At 48.7% G+C, this 17,859-nt stretch overlaps 2 protein-coding genes across 5 annotated transcripts in view; one reads left to right on the forward strand and one right to left on the reverse strand.

Annotated features, from left to right (window-relative positions):
* The window catches only part of SIRT3 (sirtuin 3), a 31,225-nt gene extending 19,363 nt beyond the window's left edge, over window positions 1-11,862 (forward strand). For 2 of the 3 annotated variants that reach the window (XM_004602890.2, XM_055141713.1), the window contains exons 5-7: window positions 1,890-2,051; window positions 6,784-6,993; window positions 9,979-11,862. In XM_004602890.2, the coding sequence (XP_004602947.1) occupies window positions 1,890-2,051; window positions 6,784-6,993; window positions 9,979-9,999 (393 nt within the window). In that variant the 3' untranslated portion in view covers window positions 10,000-11,862. The remainder of the gene's footprint in view (window positions 1-1,889; window positions 2,052-6,783; window positions 6,994-9,978) is intronic. The other variant, XM_055141712.1, reaches the window with a different exon arrangement.
* Window positions 11,863-12,440: 578 nt separating this feature from the next.
* RIC8A (RIC8 guanine nucleotide exchange factor A) lies at window positions 12,441-17,824 on the reverse strand. 2 transcript variants are annotated; one of them, XM_004602891.2, is made up of 10 exons: window positions 17,566-17,822; window positions 17,310-17,357; window positions 16,632-17,219; window positions 16,104-16,195; window positions 15,513-15,663; window positions 14,564-14,659; window positions 14,329-14,473; window positions 14,098-14,242; window positions 13,587-13,706; window positions 12,441-13,090 (listed from the first exon to the last, which is right to left on the reverse strand). In XM_004602891.2, exons 1-10 carry the CDS (start codon window positions 17,647-17,649, stop codon window positions 12,970-12,972), a joined length of 1,590 nt encoding a protein of 529 aa, XP_004602948.2. In that variant the 5' UTR covers window positions 17,650-17,822; the 3' UTR covers window positions 12,441-12,969. The 2 variants fall into 2 exon arrangements, with proteins under 2 accessions (XP_004602948.2, XP_054997686.1); XM_055141711.1 differs by lacking the exon at window positions 14,564-14,659 and having other exon boundaries at window positions 17,566-17,824.
* Window positions 17,825-17,859: the final 35 nt, after the last annotated feature.

Genomic DNA, 17,859 nt, shown 5'->3' on the forward strand with positions numbered 1-17,859 from the left:
TTAAGTGCCCTGTTCCTCTCCTTCATTGTTTCTGTTGTTGAGGTTGTGCCATCCGGGGATTGCATGTATGCCTGACTGTAGCTTGACAGCATTTGCACAGGGCCACGGTATTCATCAGGGTTTATGATGCCTCCACATGTGCTTACTAGGATTTGCACTAATTGAGGCACAAAGGCCACAGTTGTGGTGCTCGCCATGGGTTGCTGTGGTGCTCATGCATGTGCTTACCAGGGGTTGCATTTCCTGGTCATGGAATCTGCACATTTTTTCATTTAAGTGCTTGCTAGGGACCATACCCTTTGTTCTGGTACTCACATACAGCTGGCTGTGGTCTATCTGGAAATAACTGCCATACAGAATCACAGACTGCTGAGCTCCCGGGGTTTTGTTTGGTGCCTGTGGCCACTAAGGTTTGGAACTCATGCCGATGTGCTTGCAAGGTAGTGCTCTAAAGACACAACATTATTCCTCCAGCCCCAGCATCTGCTTTCAAATACTTTTAGTTCCCCAAATTTTTTTTAAAAAATTATTTATTGTATGGCTGGAGCGATAGCACAGCGGTTGGGCTTTCGCCTTTCACGCGGCTGACCTGAATTCGATTCCTCCGCCCCTCTCGGAGAGCCCGGCGAGCTACCGAAAGCATAGAGCCCGCATGGCAGAGCCTGGCAAGCTACCCGTGCGTTTTGGATATGCCAATAAACAGTAACAATAAGTCTCTCAATGAGAGATGTTACTGGTGCCCGCTCGAACAAATCGATGAGCAACGGGATGACAGTGACAGTGAATCATTGTGAGAACAGTTACAAAGATTTCATGTTTGAGTTTTGGTCAAGCAATGCTCAAACACCCATCCCTTTACCAGTGCACATTTTCCACTACCAAAACCCCCAGTATACCCCTCAGTCCACCCCTATGCCTGCCTGTGTGGCAGATAATTTCCACATTACTCTCTCTACTTTGATTACATTCAATATTTTGACACCAGTCCCACTACTATTATTTGGAATTTTCCCCCAATACTCAGACCTGCCAAAAAGGCAACATTAGACAGTTTGTTTTGTGTTGCTGGTTATGAGTAGCATATAATGTGTGGCCACAGGAGCAGCTACACAGTTTTGGAATTCTAAAATTATAATAATTAGGGGCTGGGAGATTTCTACCAAGAACCGCTCAGTTCTGAGATTTGAGATTCGTTTGTGTGTCTCTGGGATCATGGCTGTTAAGGAGTTTAATAAGTAGCCGGGGGCTGTTCGTGGGGTTGGGGAAGGAGAGGGACCGGCTCTTCCCCTATCTAGTGAGGCCTGGTGTGTGTTGTCACTGCTGGCCTGTACCTGGGTTTTCCAATGAGGTCTGGAAGATGGCAGCTGCTGGGTTTCCCAGGGAATAGGCCAAGGGAAGCCACCTGCCCCCATCTGGGGTGGCCCAGAGAAGGTGGCCTAATGAAAAATCCAGAGACATTTCTGCCTAGAGCTGCTTGGTTCTGAGATTCATTTGTATGTCTCTTCCCCAAACATTTTGGGAGAAGGAGAACAACATGAATCAAAATTGGAACATATCATTAATTTTTTTTTTTCAGTTTCAGTGTCATTCCTGTAATGCTTGGGTTACTCCTGGCTCTGCACTCAGGAATTAATCCTGGCTGTATTCAGGGGATTATTTGGGAAGCAAGGGATCAAGCCTGGGTCAGGCACTTGTAGGACAAGTACCTTACCTATTGTACTATCTTCCTATCCCCCAAATGTCAGTAATTACTAAAGTCGGTTACGTTAGGTACATTTTACTTCTCTCAATTTTTGTGAATGACTTTAAAATGTCTTAAGTTTGACTTTTCCTTTTAAAGTGGTTTTATGATGTACCTAGGGATCATTTTCTCTTTGTGTTAACACCAGGCCGATGTGCTACAAGACAGGATTGCCCACTGTCCCATCTGTACTGGCGTCATAAAACCGGACATTGTGTTCTTTGGGGAGCAGCTGCCACAGAGGTTCTTCCTGCATGTGACTGACTTCCCTATGGCAGATCTTCTTATCATTCTTGGGACATCCCTGGAGGTTTGTCTATGGGCCCAGTGATGTTTGGAGTATATGGGGAGGAGCTGGAAGGATGGGGCAGAGGAGGGGCCTCTAGGGTTGATTCAGGTCCTAAAAGACATTCAGTTTCCCGACTATTGTAACATGAGTGAATTCAATGAGAGAACAGGATCTGGGCCTAGGGAATGCACCATGGGTGGGAGAATAGCAAAGAGGTTAGGAGGTCCTAAAGCTGTGGTTGGTGCAAGGTATGTGTGAAGGCAGGGGCAGCTCCCACACATGTTTGAAGTGCCTGGGGGGCATACAGTGATCTGTTCTACATCTGGATCTGAAACACAGAGAATTTCTAAAGGGTGTGATGAGAGCAGGAAATGACACCATGACATGAGCAGCAGTGATCAGATGTTGGCATCTAGAGAAAAGGGCCTGAAAGGAGCCCTGCACTTGGTGTTCCCCAGCCAGACCCAGAGGCCAGAGTTGTTTGTTTCACTTAGCAAATCTGCCTTCTGTGTATATAGTCCCTGTCCTAGTAGTTTAGACAGACAGGAAGTTGTTCATAAGTAAATCTCAAATTTGTGAGATTTACATACATGCTGTTGGGAAAACTGTAAACTCGAAAGGCTGGCGGCACTGGCAACTGCTCCTTTGTTGAATTGTATATGCCCCACCAGGAAGGTGACATTGACCCTAGAGTTTATCTGGCAGGGAGCATTGCACAGGCCACATAGGTCCAATTGTGCAAAGGGCATCAGGACTGGTACAGAGAATGATGGCTAACTTGTGACTCTCTGGGCACTGTGTTGTCTCTAGGCCAGGGAAACAGCTATGGGAGTAGGGAGTACCAGGAAAGGCCCTAAGTGGTGAAAGTGGGCTGTTGGAAGGATCAGGGACCTTGGAGGTTGCAGTGTGTGGCAGTGACACTGTTAAATCTGTCCCAGTCACTGAATGTGGACTCATTTTGGTTTGTTTGTTTGTTTATTTATTTATTTATTGTCTACATCAGGCAGTGTTGAGGGTTGGGAGCAGGAGCTACTCCCAACTCTGCTCTGGGGTTGCTTCTGGTTGTGCTCAGGGACCCTTGAAGCCAAACTGTGTTGATGGCCTTTTTTGCATGTGCTCAGCCTGATGAGCTGTCTTCTCCAGCCCCATATGCTTGTTTATCAGACAGTGATTGGGCTGGAGCTATAGTGCAACAGGTAGGGTGTTCGCCTTGCATGCGGCCGACCAGGGTTTGATTCCTCTGCTCCTCTCGGAGAGCTCGGCAAGCTACCGAGAGTATCTTGCCCACACGCAGAGCCTGGCAAACTACCACTTATGGTGTATTTGATATGCCAAAAACAGTAATAGCATGTCTCACAATGGAGAAGTTACTGGTGCCCGCTCGAGCAAATCGATGAGCAGTGGAATGGCAGTGACAGTGACAGACAGCGATAAGATCTACTTCGATTCTATCAACAGTTACATTCTCTCAGGGTTTTCTTTTGTAAATACAAACAGTTATGAGTTGGTCTTTAATCCGAAAAAGGGAGCAGCACATTCTGACCTACAACTTGCAGTTTTCCTCTAACACATGAGCATACATCCCGAGAAGCCCTCACTGATAAAAGACATATTGTCCCACTTTGGGGCCCAAAACAGAGGGCTCTTTGTGGGCACCAGCACTCAACAGTCTTTGGCATGGACCACATATTGCTATGTGTGCTACCTGGAAGAAGTATCAGTGAGCTTAATGAGGGAGTCTTCCTGGTCTTGGCGAGGCGAATACTAATCACGTGATCCTCAAAAATATTAAATATTTTGGGGCTAGAGCGATAGCACAGCGGGTAGGGCATTTGCCTTGCACACGGCCAACCCAGGTTCGAATCCCAGCATCCCATATGGTCCTCTGAGCACTGCCAGGAGTAATTCCTGAGTGCAGAGCCAGGAGTAACCCCTGTGCATCCCTGGGTGTGACCCAAAAAGAAGAAAAAAAATTAAATATTCTGAAATACAACCAGACTTGAGTTTTTGTTTGTAGTTGGGGACTAAATTTGGAGCTTCATCCCATGTCAATTATGTGCTTACATCTGAGCTGCATCCCCAATTTCTGAGTTTTAAGAAAAGATAGTGGTTCTTCTTTTTTTTTTTTTTTTGGCTTTTTTGGTCACACCCAGCGATGCACAGGGGTTGCTCCTGGCTCTGCATTCAGGAATTACCCCTGGTAGTGCTCAGGGGATCATATGGGATGCTGTGAATAGAACCCAGGTCGGCCGCATGCAAGGCAAACGCCCTCCCCACTGTGCTATTGCTCCAGCCCCAGAAAAGATAGTGGTTCTATACTAAAATTTATTTACACAAGTTCCTATTCATAGGCAACAAAAATATATAACAGATTTATGTTAAAAATAATGTAGGTCCAGGGGCTGGAGCAATAGCACAGTGGGTAGGGCGTTTGCCTTGCACGCGGCCGACCCGAGTTCAAATCCCAGCATCCCATATGGTCCCCCAAGCACCACCAGGAGTAATTCATGAGTGCAGGGCCAGGAGTAATCCCTGAGCATTGCCTGGTGTGACCCAAAAAGAAAAAAAAAAAAAGAGTAGGTTCAGTATTTACGCTTTGTCTGTGGGATACCCAGGTTTGCTCCCCACTTCACTGCCTGAGCACTGACCCAGAGTAGCTCCTGAGCACCATAGTATGTGGCCCAAAAAGTAAAAGATTAAAAAGAATTTGGAGGAGGGGTTGGGCAACATTTGTTGATACGCAGGGACTACTTCTGTCTCTATTGCTTAGGTGTCACTAATGGCAGTAGTATGTAGTTTGAGGGATTGAACTGAGTTCATCTGCATGCAAGGCAAGCACCTTAACCCCCTGTATTATCTCTTTGGCTCCCAAACTTGAAAAAATAAAGCCCTAAAAATAAAAAATAAAGTAAGGGAGGTGATGTGGCTCAACAGTAAAGTGCAGGCCTTGCATGCAGGCATTCTGGGTTTGATTCCTGGCACTGTAGTCTCCCAGCACTACCAAGAATGAGCGTTGAGCATTGCTGGATGTGGCTCAAATGAAATAAAGAAAATTTAGTGAATACCCATGTGTGTACATTTTTGCATACTTGTGTGGCTACTTATATAGTAAATAAATTTGAGCATGGTTTCCAGAAAGATACATTTATTACTGCTGCCAAAAATATATGTGTATAGTTTTCCCACATCCTCACCAATTTCATATATTTACAATTAAAAAAATTTTTTTTAGAGATTTGATTCATTAAAATAAGGGACCAGAGAGATAGTATAGGAATTAAGGTACTTGTCTTGTATGCAGCCAACCCTGGTGTGATCCCTGGCAGCCCTTATTATTATTATTATTATTATTTTTAATTTAAAAAATTTATTTATTGAATCACTGTGAGAACAGTTACAAAGCTTTCATGTTTGAGTCTTGGTCATTCAATGATCAAACACCCATCCTTTCACCGGTGCACATTTTTCACCACCAAAAACCCCAGGGAGCGGCCGTACGGTCTTGGAATTCTAAAATTTTAGTAATTAGGGTCTGGAGAGATTTCTGTTGTTGTTTTTTTTTTTTTTCTTTTCGGGTCACACCCAGCGATGCACAGGGCTTACTCCTGGCTCTACACTCAGGAATTACTCCTGGCGGTGCTGGGGGACTATATGGGATGCTGGGAATCGAACCCGGGTCGGCTGCGTGCAAGGCAAACGCCCTACCCGCTGTGCTATCACTCCAGCCCCCAAGGGTCTGGAGAGATTTCTACCAAGAACCACTCAGTTCCAAGATTTGTTTGTGTGTCTCTGGGATCATGGCCATTAAGGAGCTTAATAAGTAGCCACAGGCCGTTCATGGGCATCATCTCAGGGTCTTGTTGGGGCCAGAGAGGAGAGGGACTGCTCCTCCCCTACCCCATGAGGCCTGGTGTGTGTTGTCACTGCTGGTCCATACCTGGGTTTTCCATTGTGTTCTGGAACATGGCAGCCACTGAGCTTCCTGGGGAATAGGTGGAGGGACAGCACCTGCTTCCGTCTGGGGTGGCCCAAAGAAGGTGCCTGGCAGTACTTAATACCCTGAGCATCACAGTGTGCAGGCCTATAGGTGCTTGAGCACCACTAGTGGGAGATAAGTACCCCTACCCCATCTAAATAAGTTCGTAGTTTATTATTAAATAACATCAGATTTTTCATTCCTGTAAAGGGAAATTCCTCTCCTTTTTTTTTTGGTTTTTTGTTTTTTAACTACACCTGGTGGTGCTCAGGGATCACTCCTGGCAGGGCTGAGAGTACTATATGTAGTGCCAGAATTAGACATCTGCAGGTTTGGATGGCAAAGTCTACAGAGAGATGGGATAACCACCCAGTCTATGGGCTCATCAGACCTCTTAGTGTTGGCCTTTCCTGCAAGACCTGGTACTTAATGTTGTGTCAGTAGTGTGGCATGCTAGGAGATGACAGCATGGGGAAGACCGAGAGGGACTACTTCCTGGAAAACAGGCAGCAAGGAATCGAGCTTGGACGGACCTGGAAACCACAGGAGCCAGGAGATGTGAGCAGAGAGATGTGAGCCATAGACTTGCACCAGAGGGAGGTTTGGAGGAGGAGGAAACCAGGTTGGTGGGCACAATTAGAGGAAAGTAAATGGGTCTGGGTGTTCTCTAGAAGCAAGAGTTCACCTTCATTCTGTGTCCCTTGGGTTGTGGCATGAAGTGCTGTGGGAGGCTTCCAGGGCAGACAGTGTGCTTCTCACATTTGTGCAATTTTTCAGGTGGAACCTTTTGCCAGTTTGTCTGAGGCTGTGTGGAGATCAGTGCCCCGATTGCTCATCAACAAGGACGTGGTGGGGTCCTTTGCTTGGGGTCCTCGAAGCAAAGATGTGATACAGCTGGGAGATTTGGTTCAGAGTGTGGAAAAGCTGGTGGAGCTTTTGGGGTGGACGGAAGAGCTGCGGAACCTTATCCAGCAGGAAACCGGAAAGGTATTGACTGCTGAACATAGTTCTTTGAGCTATGCTCCCTCTTTTACTGTTCTGGGTCTAAGGTGGAGCCCTGTTTGTCTAAAAGACTGACAGAGGTAGCAGAGAGAGAGAATACAGAGGTTAAGATGCAGGTCTGGAGCGCAGCAGACCCAGATTTGATCCCAGCATCACATGGTTCTCCAGCATTGCTATGGCCCTTGGAGGCCCTGAGCATCACTGGATAACTTGGATAATTCCTGGCACTATAGAGCTGAGCACATCCTAGGGCCCTCTACTGGACTCTTTCTTGGCTCCACGACTCCTAAGCACCACAGGAGCCTCTTCACCTACCCCAGCTCCCCCCACCCCAAACAAATCAAAACAAAAACAGTAATAGTTAATATTTGCATTAATTCTATACCAGGGACTGCCAGGACTGTGTGCTGATGGGCCTAATATTGTTTCTTATTACATCCACTTGGAGGTGAAAGTATTCTCAAGTGGCAGAGCAGGTAATCTGGGCACTCTTAAAAGATCAGCACCAAACTGCTCCCAGCTAAGGCCTAGTGTGCAAATCTGACATGATACAAGTTTGGGGACTTTGTTCTCTCTACCTGTGTAAGTGAAGCCATACTAGTGATTTGACCTGTTATAGCCTGTTGAAAGCAGAAAGCCATGGGCCTTGATAACTCTAGATTTCAAGATTTTAAGCAAATTAACTTACAGAAAATGCAGTTTCCCAAGTTGACCGAGTAGTATGTGTTGGCCTGGATGTCCAGTTGTCTCAAAGCATCTTTTTCATTACAGGCAAGAGTAACTCAAAGGGGGTTGGAGAGATAGTACAGTGGTAGGCTACATGGGCCAGGTTCAATCCCTGGCACCCCATGTGGTTCCCTGAGCACTGTCAGGAGCAATCCACGAGCACAGAATCAGGAGTAAGCCCTGAACACTGCTGGGTGTGGTCAAAGAATAACTCAAAGGAATTTTGGGTCAAATGCCCAAAGGAATTTCACTGGAAAGCCTTGTCTTTTTAGTTGCTCCAAAGCACTTGTTTCAGAAAACCTCCAGTCTTTTAAAATGTGTATATGGAGGGCAGGCAGGGGACCCCCCTGGCAGTTCTGGGGTCCATGTGGTGCTGAGGGTCAGACTCAGGGCATCACCTTGTAAAGCACATGCTCTATCACTTGAGCCAAATCCCTGGACCTAAACCTCTACTCTGTATGTTCAGTCTTGTTTTTACCTCCCCTGGGAAACAAAAGATGGCCCCCAAGAGGACAGCAGCCTGACTTCTTTCAAAGATTGAACTAGAGGGGGCTGGAGCAATAGAACAGCGGGTAGGGCGTTTGCCTTGCACACGGCCGACCCGGGTTTGATTCCCAGCATCCCATATGGTCCCCTGAGCACTGCCAGGGCTAATTCCTGAGTGCAGAGCCGGGTGTGACCCAAAAAGAAAAAAAAAAAATTTGAACTAGAGATGAGTACAGAGATTAAGAATATGAAACTTAGTATTACTGTCTATATTATACATAGTAAACATTTGGTCATGGTTATTTTTATTCTTTGATTCCAGAGTTTGTTTTAGGCTTGTGCTATTTACCCTATCATATATTTTCCACTAACAAAGCCATACAGCTAGTGAAAGCATACAAGCAGGAAATCTAGTTAACACATCCCAATTTAGTGGAAGTATGGACAGTGCCATGTTCACAGGCCAATGGCGATCTTGATCCAACTGTTCTGACCTTTGTATATCGTTTCATTGCAATTTATGTGAAGTAGATTAATTTTAGGGAATTACTTATAGGGGACTGCTATTCCATACTGAGATGAACTGTGGGTTTGTTGAGTTACTTTTCTAGGTAGAGAATGCTTCTGTGTACAGAGCTGCAGTACATCTTGATTTAGAATTTAGCTCTACATTCAACCACCCAATTTTCTCAGATCTGCCAGCATCAGTCTTATGATGGCACAAGAGCATAATGTGCCAACAGAAAAAGTTCTTTTGTTTGTTTTTGGGCCACACCTGGCTGTGCTCAGGGCTTATTCCTGGCTCAGGAATCACTTCTTTTTATTTTATTTAATTTTTTAATTGAGTCACCGTGAGAACAGTTACAGGTCTTTTAGGATTGAGTCTCAGTCATACTATGCTGAAACACCCATCCCTTCACCAGTGCACATGTGCCACCACCAATAACCCCAGCATACCCGCCTTCCCCCTCCCCCTCCCCCTGTGTGGCAGATGATTTTCACTTTACTCTTTCCTTACTTTGATTACATTCAATTTTCGACAGGAAACTCACTGTCATTATTTGGAGTTTTTCCCCCAACAGTCAGGCCTGTAGGAATGGCATCATTAGATTGTATGTTTTCTACTGTTGGTAACAAAGAGCATATGATGTTGCACGATCTCGAAAGCAGCCGCCTGGATTTGGAATTCTGGTGTTAAGTCCAGAGGTATTTCTGCCAGCAGCCACTGCATTCCGAGATAGGTTTCTGTGGCGCTGGGACCATGGCTGTTCAGGAGCAGAGGAGCTGTACATGGGCAATCGCTCGGGGTCTTATTTGGGCAGGAGGCAGGGCCGGTTCTGCCTCCCCCATTGCAAGATTCCCCATGCATCCTGTCCCATCACTGCACACTCCTACCTCTCTGTCCAGTTGGTTCTGAACGGTGGCGGTCGCCATGCTGTCCAGTGGGGAAAAGGCCAAGGGACAGAAACCCTTCCCCTTCCGGGGCTACACGGGGCAGTAGCTTAATTCAGAGTCTAGGAGTGTATCTGCCAGCAGTTGCTGCGTTTCTGAGATTGGTTTCTGTGCCTCTGGGATAATGGACGCTCAGGGGTAGCGGAGCCATTCCTCAGGAATCACTTCTGATGGGCGTGGGGGAACCACATGGGGTCTTGGGGATCTAATCTGGTTTGGCCATATTTTAGGCAAGTGCTCTACCCACTGTACCATCTCTCCAGCCCCATGTCCTAGTGTTTTTAAAAATTCCCTCTTGTGTTTCAGCTCAACGGACAGAACAGATAAGAGTGATGGCTGCCTTCCCTGTCACCACAAATGGGGTCACAATCCATCTCTGAGATCTTGTGCAAGAACAATGTGGGAAGATGCACAGTAATTGGCTGGATCAGATCCCAGGGTCTGAGGACTACAGTATGCAACACTGGTGGAATTCCTTCTCTAGAAACAAGTTGTGCTGGCTGTAGTTGTCTTTGCCCAAGGCCACCCAGGTCACAGAGGACTGCCAATTTGCTCCTCTAACTCTTCACCTGGCTATAGCTCTTGATGCAGGAAGCTTTCTTCTGATGGTGTCCTTCTTTAACTTTGACCAGAATTCCAGACTTATGTTTCCGCTGTGTTCAGGTCCATCTAAAGAACAGTTTAGCATATTAAAAAGACCCAGTCTTGGGGCCAGAGTGATTGTACAGCAGGTAAGGTATTTGCCTTGCATGCGGCAGACCTGGGTTTGATCCCCAGCATCCTATATGGTTCCGCCAGCAAAGCCAGGAGGAACCCTGAGCATTGCTGGGTGTGACCCAAAAAGCAAAAATAAATAAAAGACGCAATATCAGGCTGGAGCGATAGTACAGCAGGCAGAGCGTCTGCCTTGCACACGGCCGACCCAAGTTTGATCCCCAGCATCCCATATGGTCCCCCAAGCACCGCCAGGAGTAATTCCTGAGTGCAGAGCCAGGAGTAACCCCTGTGTATTGCTGGGTTGTGACCTAAAAAGCCAAAAAATACCCAGTCAACATATGCTTTGGGTTCAGAATCCCCAGCACCACATGGTTCGCCTGTGCACTGGCAGTGGTGGCCCCAAAACAAATACAGAAAGGCTTACCTGTTGAGACAGATCCCATTTTAGGCTGATGAGGTCCCGAAGTATGGTCCTCAGTCCCAATTAATGCAGCATGTGGATCACCTTGGTAGGGCTTTTTTTTTAGCACTACTGATGTCTGAACCCAGATACTAATATACACGCCAGGCAAGTATGCTGTCACTATGAGCCATACCCTGACCCTCGTAGGGATATTTTCATTGTCACTGTCACTGTCATCCCATTGCTCGATTTGCTCGAGTGGGCACCAGTAACGTCTCCATCTTGAGGCTTGTTGTTACTGTTTTTGGCATATCGAATACACCACAGGATTGGTGTGGTGTATTCGATCACACAGGAAGCTTGCCAGGCTCTGCCGTGCAGGCAAGATACTCTCATTAGCTTGCCGGGCTCTCCGAGAGGGGCGGAGGAATAGAACCCGGGTCAGCTGTGTGCAAGGCAAACGCCCTACCGCTGTGCTAGAGGAGAGAATCAAGGAGAATCAGGAAGAAAGAATCCAGGAGGAATCAAGCAGAATCGGGAGGAGGAGGAAGAATAGATAATCAGGTAGAATCAGGGGAAGGAGAATCAGAAGAAAATGGAGATGAGATTGGAATAAACTGCAACAGATCCCAATCAGCCAGGCCCTCATTTCCTCCTTCGTCGATCCATGGCCAGTGGCCGTCCTGGGTGGGGGAAGCAGCGCCAGACCACCGAATGCAGGTGGTAAGAGAGAGAGCCACGGGATTCGAATTTAATTTTTATAGTTTTAATTTTTTTGCTTTTTGGGGTCATACCTGGCAATGCTCAGGGATTACTCCTGCTCATACATTCAGGAATTACTCCTGGCGGTGCTCGGGGGACCATATGGGATGCTGGGAATCAAACCCGGGTTGGCCGTGTGCGAGGCAAACACCCTACCCGCTGTACTATCGCTCCAGTCCCGGGATTCGAATTTATTTTTTGAATAAACACTAAGGGCCGGCTACCCCCAAGCATTAGACTCTGGATTTTCTCCCAGCCATGTACTTTTGGCATGAAATAGTTTGATACAAAAATGAAGCAGTCTTTTATTTTTTGTCTCTTCAAGGGGAATCTAAGAATTGACAGTGAATATGGGACATTGACTTTGGTGGGATGTGTGGGTCCCCCATTGGACTAATTGGAACAAGGACTGAAATCAGTCCTAGAGTTTAGCAAGGGCCTTTCAGAGCACCCACTACCTATCACTATCATTCTGTGGATTCTAACGTGATGCTGTTCACACAGTCCCCAAGAAACTCACTTGTTCCCTTAACAAGCCCTCTCCTTGTTCCCTCTCCATTAGGATTGGCCTACAAGACATGGAAGCCATTTCTCACTTAGAAACCTTGGCTGGCTCCTGGGCTTTCAGACCACTGCTCAGGAAAGAACTTGTATTATACTTTCTAGCCCTGTACTGGTTAAGTTCTGCCAGGCTGGGTATATCCTAGGCACTCATCTCTGCCTTCTATTCTCCTCCATGCCATCTTGCTTCTCCCACTGAACACTGATTCCAGTCTGCTGGAGCACACCCACTGCAGATTTCATTGACCCAAAACTACTTATAGGATGGACTAGAGGCCTCACTCAAGAACAAAAGACACAACAGTGCTGCAATCTGCAAAGAAGCTAGTTTCTAGTTCTGCTTAACATGCCTTTATATTTACACTTATGCACACGAACTAAAAATTTTATTCTAGGATGTTTTTGTGGTGCAAGATCATTGTTTATGGTCTCAGTCCACACAGTGGATAGTTGAGATTCAACTATCACCCCTGGAGAATTCTGGCTTTATGGACACTACAGCAAGTGGCCATGCCAGCACTGAGAATATATGAGGCCATTCAGCCCTGCAGTTAGCAGGAACAGAAAGAGCAGTGCACCCCATGGAAGTGCCTTCAGGCAGTACCTGAGCAAAGTCCTCTCAGCACAAATAAAGGAAAACATTTCATTTGCAAACATCCCAGTTACAGCAGGACAAACCCCCCACAGGTCTAGAGAGAAGAGATTGGACCAGTGGCAAAGCATAAACAGATTTTTGGGAGAAAAGTGGAAGGGGTCTCCCAGCTGGAGGAAGGATGTGACTTCCTGGGGTCATGGCCCAAGGACATCTCTGGAAGCAGCACCGGTTCTGAAGGGGGAGGAGAAGAGTGGCCATCTCAGTCAGGGTCCGAGTCAGGGTCCGAGGAGAGCTGTCCCTCCATGGTCTCGCACATAGCATCCTGCAAGGATGTGAGCTGCCCCTGGGGGCTCATCCCCATAGGCTGTATAACTCTGTGTCTGTAGAAGAAAGGGATTGGAGTAGGGGAGGGAGTACTCAGGCAGGGGTTCTGTTCAACCCTGACAACATTCCATGCCAGCCAACTGCCCGTTTATAGAGGAGGTATGGCTGGGAGTGTGTATTAATCAACCTTAAAGACACCGCTAACTAATTCAGTGTTTTCCCTAAGCTTCAGTTTCCTTTTGTAAAACGGGCATCCCTCGCCTTAATTAGCCCTAATCCATCCCTGGAGGGATTTTCTCCTGGGCAGGTGATTTCAACACTAATAACTAGTCTTGGGAGAAAGCCAAAAGGACTAGTGCATATGCTCCGTATGCCAAAGGCCCAGCATCACACATTCGAACACCACATAGGGAACTCTGAGCTGGGAGTAGCAGAGAAGCCACCTAGGTGTGGTCCAAAAGAAAATGAAGTCTTTTGAGGACTCCCTGTTCCCTCGAGCCCCACCTCCCAGGGACTTAGGTCCACTTTCTTCTAGCCACTTGCATCACCCACCTGGAAAGCCTGTCAAACATGTTCACCAGCTTCATGGCTTCATGTTCCTTCTGCTCCTCTGTCATGCCCTCCATGGGGTTAGGTGGCTTTTCTTCTACCCTCCCGGTCACTGGATTTATGCTATTTCCCAGGGGTGGGCATGAGAAAGCATTAGTGAGCGATTTTTAGGGACACTAGGAGGGGTCAGGGTGGGGGGTATATGTATGATGTTGGTAGAGTCTCCTAACTTCCTGCTTGGGGTCTGGCCAGAAACCCATTTTCCAAGGCAAGGCAAACACAGGAAAGTCCTTTCCTCCAGGAGTAACGGCTAACCAGCTCGTCTGGATCAGTGGGACCATCCAAACTACTCTACTCCCTTAAGCTTCTGTTTTCTCAATAAAACATCCCAAGAATATTCATCACTTTGGACCAGGTGCCTGACTATGGAGGGACTCACCATTTTGTCATCCTGATCCACCCATTCCAGGGGTCCTAAGTAGTGGGGTGATCTCAAGAATGTGGGGGCACAAACCTTGCTTTAGCTTCCTTATATTCGTCTGTGTCAGTGTCTTCATCTTCTGAGTACTGGCCCTCAGGCCGGCCCCCTGCCATGAGGCCCCTGGCAGCCAGAAGGCCCGCAGCATTTCCATAGCCTGTGTACTTGATGAAACGGGGCACTGAAGGGCAGGGAAGAGATAAGTATGCAGAACCTCGCTCCAGAGGTGGGGACGGGGACAGGCCTGGGGCTGGGCCTTCCACTTACCACTCTCTGAGCACAGAACAAATAGGAACTCAGCTGCTACCCTCTTCACATCAGTATCCAGATGTGTCATGAGACGAACGAGCTTATTTCTCAGAAGCTCCCCCACCTCGGGACGGGTCCTCACATCCCGAAGTGGAGGCAGTACCTGGGGGAGACAGCCAGTCTCAGCCCTGGCCTAGATCAGTCAAGGTCTCTGACCAGAACCCATCCCACAGACCTTCTACCTCTTACCTACCTGGGCCTTCAGGAACTTCCGGGCAGGGCGGTGTATTCGAGCACACTCAGTCAACACACTCAGCACTGGGGCCACACTCTCCTTCAGCCTGTGTGTCTGTAGAGAGGCCCTGTTACCTGAACTGTACCCCTCCCAACTTGTAGAAGGGGGTGGGGGTAGAATAAGGTGCACACATATACCAGCCTTTCCTGGCAGCAGGTACTCAGAAGATGCCTCACTGTAGTTAGCCAGCTGAGGGACAAAGAGCAGGCCACCAGGGTCTACAGGAACTTTGAAAGGGATAGCGGTAGAACCTAACAGAAGGCCACCTGCATGCTCTGTGACGAGGCAAACAACCCACTACTTTGAGTCTAACCTTGTCACCATACATCAAGGTTTTGGGAAAAACATTATTTAAAGTTGCAACATGCAACGGGGGCCAGAGAACACATCCCTTTTTCTCTGATCTTCACAGACAGAAAACTCAGCTGCTGTCCCTCCCTAGAACATTCCCTACTGCTCAGTACTTCCTTAGACCCAAGGAACAGCAGAAGCAGTGGTAGGGACAGTCACAACCTGTATAACCAACATTAGACTGGCACTGTGATACAGCTTACAGTGCATGTGTACAATATGATTTTCTAAGAGGTCTTCTGCATCTATTGTCTATCAGACACTGCAGCCTGAATAACATCATGTTCCTGTAGAAGCTTAGTTTGCCAACATCCTGTGGTGCAATCACAGAAATCAGTTTCTGGATAACAATTCCCAAGGACCCCATAGGCATGCCTATGGACAGGTGATGCTTGTCATTGCTGTCTGAGCACAGTAACACTACAGGACTGAGATCACTAGCAAGGACCAGGACTAAGGGAACTTCTCAGCAAATAAGAGAAAATGATTATTGTGCTATACTCTGGAAACTTCTTTCTACTTGGGTGGAGGGGTGGGGAGGAGGAAGACTGCTCACCTGGTGCAGACGTTTCTCCAGGAAACTGAGGAGGGCACAAATCACATCCATGTTTACTCCCCAAAATTCCAGGGAGCCTGATTTCAGCTCCAGAGTGAGAAGGACGTCCAGACACTTGAGTGGCAAGTTCCCTAGGAGATTCACTGTATGTCTGGGTAAAGATGGAAAGGAGACTGAGTTAAGGTTAGACTTCCAGTACAGGTACAATACCTGGGGGCCCCTGCTTAGGCTATCTAGAATATGAACCCGTGTCCAGGATCTAGAGGAACCTCACTGGAGTTCAGAGATGCAGTCCAACCAACCCCTTGCTCTACTACCTGCATAAGTAGCAGTTGCCATATATGATCTCTGAACATCCAGGAGTTACCAAGGCACAGGTCACTAAAGTGGGGGTAAGCAACTATATTGGCATGTAGATAAATAGTCTACTGCCACTCCTCATGGCCCAGTAACACATTCCCATCCCCCAAACTTGTTGAAAGCACTTGTAGCTCCCTGAAAACAGTGTGACGTCTGATCCCATCTGGATCTGACAATCACTGTTCAGCTGTCTGCCTATTCTTCATGTCCAGCACAGGGCCCCACCCTCACCCGTGGAACTCCTCTGTGCGGTCTCCAGCAGCAGCGACCATCACACAGTGCCGCAGAAGGGTCCCCAGGTGCCGGTAAAGGGCAGCATCTTCCTGCCCAGAGAGAAAGAGGGTTCTGTGAGAGAGCCCCACCCATTCCTGAAGTTTTGCTGAGCTGCTACAGCCCTTTCTCAGCTCATGCCAGCTCCCCAGCTACCTGGCTCAGTTCTCCTTCATGCCTGTCATTCAGGGAGATCTCTGATGAAAACTGACAATAAGCCCCTTGGGATGAAATCACACTCCATGCTCTGGCCCTGAGCCTGCAGCCCCTACTCCCAGAAGCCCTCCTGCTACTCACCAAGAGCCAGAACTTTCCTCCACCTCTCTAGCACTTTAAGGCCTCTGTCCAGAATAGGGATTCCTGCCGCCTCCTGTCCACTCCAAGCCCGGCGCCCAAGATTTGAAGGAACTAATAGGGATATTGCTGGCAAAGGGTCCAGGAACCAACTAAGCTATTGAGCCCCAGCCCTGGGTTCAAGTCTGCTCTCACCTCATCCACATCCCTCTTGACAGAATCGAAGGTGATATTGAAGAGCACCTTGAGAATCTCCATGGCCCTCTCAGTCTCTTGGACAGGAAGGCACTCAGGGTGTCCTTCTTTTGTCACTCCCAGTGTCAGCTCCAGAGCATCTGTCAGCAGTCGCACTCCATGCAGCTCCTCAAACAGCTGCTGGCGAACGTCCTTGCGAAGTGCCGTGAGCAAGAACAGGAGGCGCAAGTCAAAAAATTGAACATCATGAGTAAAGATTCTCTCCCGGTAACGAGCTACTCGCTCAGATAACCTCACCACCAGGTGGGCCTCTGCGGCCAGCACCTGTGCCAGGGGGCTGCTGAGCACAAGATTGCACAGGCACTTGAGAGATTCGAGCACAACGTCCATATCCGAGGGCTCGGGGACCAACCCGACGGAACGGGAGATGCCAGCATGGTGGGCAAGTGCCTGCAGGCTCTGGAGGCTGATGAACAAGTCCAGGCAGCTTCGGTCCCTGGACAGGATTCGTATGCTCTGCAGCCAGGTCACACGGCCCGCGGCCGGCAAGCCCCGTTCCAGGGCCGAAACCAGCAGTTCCGCAAGCCTCTGTGGGTGTGGAGAAGAACGGTTTCATGAGCCTTCCCCTCTACTAGGGACCACCCGTCCCTGTCCCGTTACCTTTGGGACGACACTCACCTTCCTGTCCTCCTGCTGGGCATCTTCAAACGTGAAGCTCTGCGAGTTCTGTAAAGACACCCGAGGCTCAGGGCCCCACAGACCACAGCGCACAGGCCCCAAGCACCGTGGGTGGGGTTCTAGGGTGGCAGGCACCGCTCTGAGCACAAGGGACCCACACACGCCTGCCCGGTAACGTGCCTACCTCCAGAACGCCCCCGAGACCACCTGCCCACCCCCTCCTCCTTCCACATCCCACTGGACGACTCCCGCTCACCTCCCGGTTAAACGTGCGCAGAGCCTCCATAATCACGTCTTCCTTGCCCGACTCCACAGCATCTACCACCGCCCGAGGCTCCATGGCGCCCCCACGCCCACCCCGAGCCCGCAGCCCGGGCGGCTGGGGAGTCCTAGAGCCACAGTTCCGGGCTGGAGTCCGCTCGCCCCACCCCAGCTCGGCGCGCGGGGGACGCCGGACCGGGGGAGGGGGCGGCGGGGCGGAACGTAAAGCCGCCGCGGGCCGGGCCTGGGTGCCGGGCAGGCCGGGGCGCGGAAAAGTGGCGTCAACGCA

Source organism: Sorex araneus, chromosome 6, assembly GCF_027595985.1.
Source record: "Sorex araneus isolate mSorAra2 chromosome 6, mSorAra2.pri, whole genome shotgun sequence".
Classification (NCBI taxonomy): Eukaryota; Metazoa; Chordata; class Mammalia; order Eulipotyphla; family Soricidae; genus Sorex; species Sorex araneus.